We start from the raw sequence: 2,149 nt of genomic DNA on the forward strand, positions 1-2,149 counted from the left end.
TTTATTAGTTATTACTAATTACTTAATTAAACTTAACCTAAACTAATACGTACGTATAATATATAAGTTAAGTAATATAAGTATATATATATATATATATATATATATATATATATATATATATATATCACTTTAAATGTTTCAATATTATCTCAAGAGAAACATAACATCTGAAAAAATATTTTAGATAAAACTTGTTTGGTTTTAAGGGTGAAAACAACTAATATTATGAGTGTAACTTTGAAAAGTAATGTCAAAATTATTTCAATTTTTAAAAACGTATATCTTTCTCATTATATATATATTTTCATAGTTGATGTCAAGTCTACTTTGAAAAACTCATTATTTCCTTACGCAGTCTGTGTACTCTTATTTCGTAATATCGATCGCAGAACTTTTATATGAAGAAAATGTTGTTACAATTTAACAGCTCTAGACGTTATAATTATTGGATTAAAAGAAAAGTAGAGAAAAAAAATATGAAATAAAAACATTTTCTTGATATAAAGTACTCGAACATATAAGAATATTAATACTCTTTTTAACTGTGGAAAAAACTTCTAAATCTGACCAAGATAATAATAGAAAAGGAAATACAAAAAACATTCAGTTGATAAAATAGACGACTTTAAAATCCCCTTAATAAGTTTTTAAAAAATTTGACATTTTTCTATGTTTTTTTAAGATAATTTAAATAGGCATTTTAAATATTGGATACACCCTTAAACTTTGACAGCTTTTAAATGAAAAAGTTTTCCCTCAAATGGAATTTAAAAGTAACATTTTGAAAATATCTTGAAGTTAGAAATATGCGATAAAAATGATAGTTTTCTTAAAAATTTCAAAATAACATAATCGTATCAACATCCAAGAATAAATAGATGGTACTTTTTTATCCTTCAAACAGCTTTTGTTTGAAATACATTTTTTAATATCTTTCTTTCCAGATATTTGAAGTAGACATTTGGAATAAATCATCATGTATAACATGATATTTTGATGAATGATCTAATGGAACCAAGCGCTTTTTATTTCAGGACGGGCGTAAATTAGGCTTCGGCGGCATGCATGGCATACCCATGGTTGCCAGCAGCCCCGTGAGACACGAGAGTCCTATTGGCATGACGCCTCTGGAAGTTCAAGCTTATCAACCACCATGGAAAGCGCTTTCGGAGTTTGCGCTTCATACAGACTTGGAACGACTGGATCCTAATGCACCATCGTTCCATCATTTGGTGTCTCAGGTAACCATTCAAAACATTTAATTTCTTGTTTCTGCAAAATATCATCGAAAGTGACTTTCGCCTCGAACAGTAACTTTTGCCCTGGCGAAAATAAAAATCGAGCGAATAAATCGAATATAAGAGGAGAATGACAGAAGCGTAAACGAATCATCTAGGACGCAAATGAAAAATGAGACAACGAAAGAGATGTTTATTCTTCTTTTATGTTTCATTGTCTCAATTTTCGTTTTCTAGTTGTTCTTCGTTTATGTTTCCTTTCATTTTATATTCGATTTTCACTTCAATCTTTATTCGCCAGGAGCAAAATTTTTTGAAAAAAATATCTTCCTACAAATATAACTAGACACAAATGAAAGAGAATGAATTTACAATGGCTACCAAAAGATAGGTTCTGGCCTAGATAATTTTACGACATATTTTTTTTTATTAATGTTTTTCAGTTTATATATTATAAATTAATATAAAATTTTATTTTAAGATCATGATAATTTAAATAAAACTAAAACATATTTCAGTATTTACATATTAGATTATTTTATTTGTAAAGATTTTTTATCTATAAACAATACAATAAAATTATTTAGTTGGCTGGAAACTTTTGGCAGCCACAGTATACTCATATCAAGAGTTGTGTTTACTCAGAAAGTCGAGTGTTGTTATTGCAATAATTGCAGATGCACGGCTATGACTTGCATGGGGGACCACCGCCGCAATTGGCACCCCCGCCAGGAATGCTTGGCGGGCCGATGAGCGACGGTGGAGGCGGACCGTTACCGCCTCCGGGGCCTCATCATCCAGGTGGTGGCGGGCCGGACATGGGTCAGCATCCCGACAGCACCGACAGCTACGTGACCTATGTCGAGAGTGACAGTGACTCGTTTCACCACGATACGGGAAGTCCATAG

At 31.3% G+C, this 2,149-nt stretch overlaps 1 protein-coding gene across 1 annotated transcript in view; it reads left to right on the plus strand.

Moving 5' to 3' along the window:
• The window catches only part of LOC105624095 (insulin gene enhancer protein ISL-1), a 39,073-nt gene extending 36,924 nt beyond the window's left edge, over positions 1-2,149 (plus strand). The window contains exons 5-6 of the mRNA XM_012205455.1: positions 1,038-1,244; positions 1,919-2,149. Of these exons, the coding sequence (XP_012060845.1) occupies positions 1,038-1,244; positions 1,919-2,149 (438 nt within the window). The remainder of the gene's footprint in view (positions 1-1,037; positions 1,245-1,918) is intronic.

This window comes from Atta cephalotes (assembly GCF_000143395.1).
Source record: "Atta cephalotes unplaced genomic scaffold scaffold00073, whole genome shotgun sequence".
Taxonomy (NCBI): Eukaryota; Metazoa; Arthropoda; class Insecta; order Hymenoptera; family Formicidae; genus Atta; species Atta cephalotes.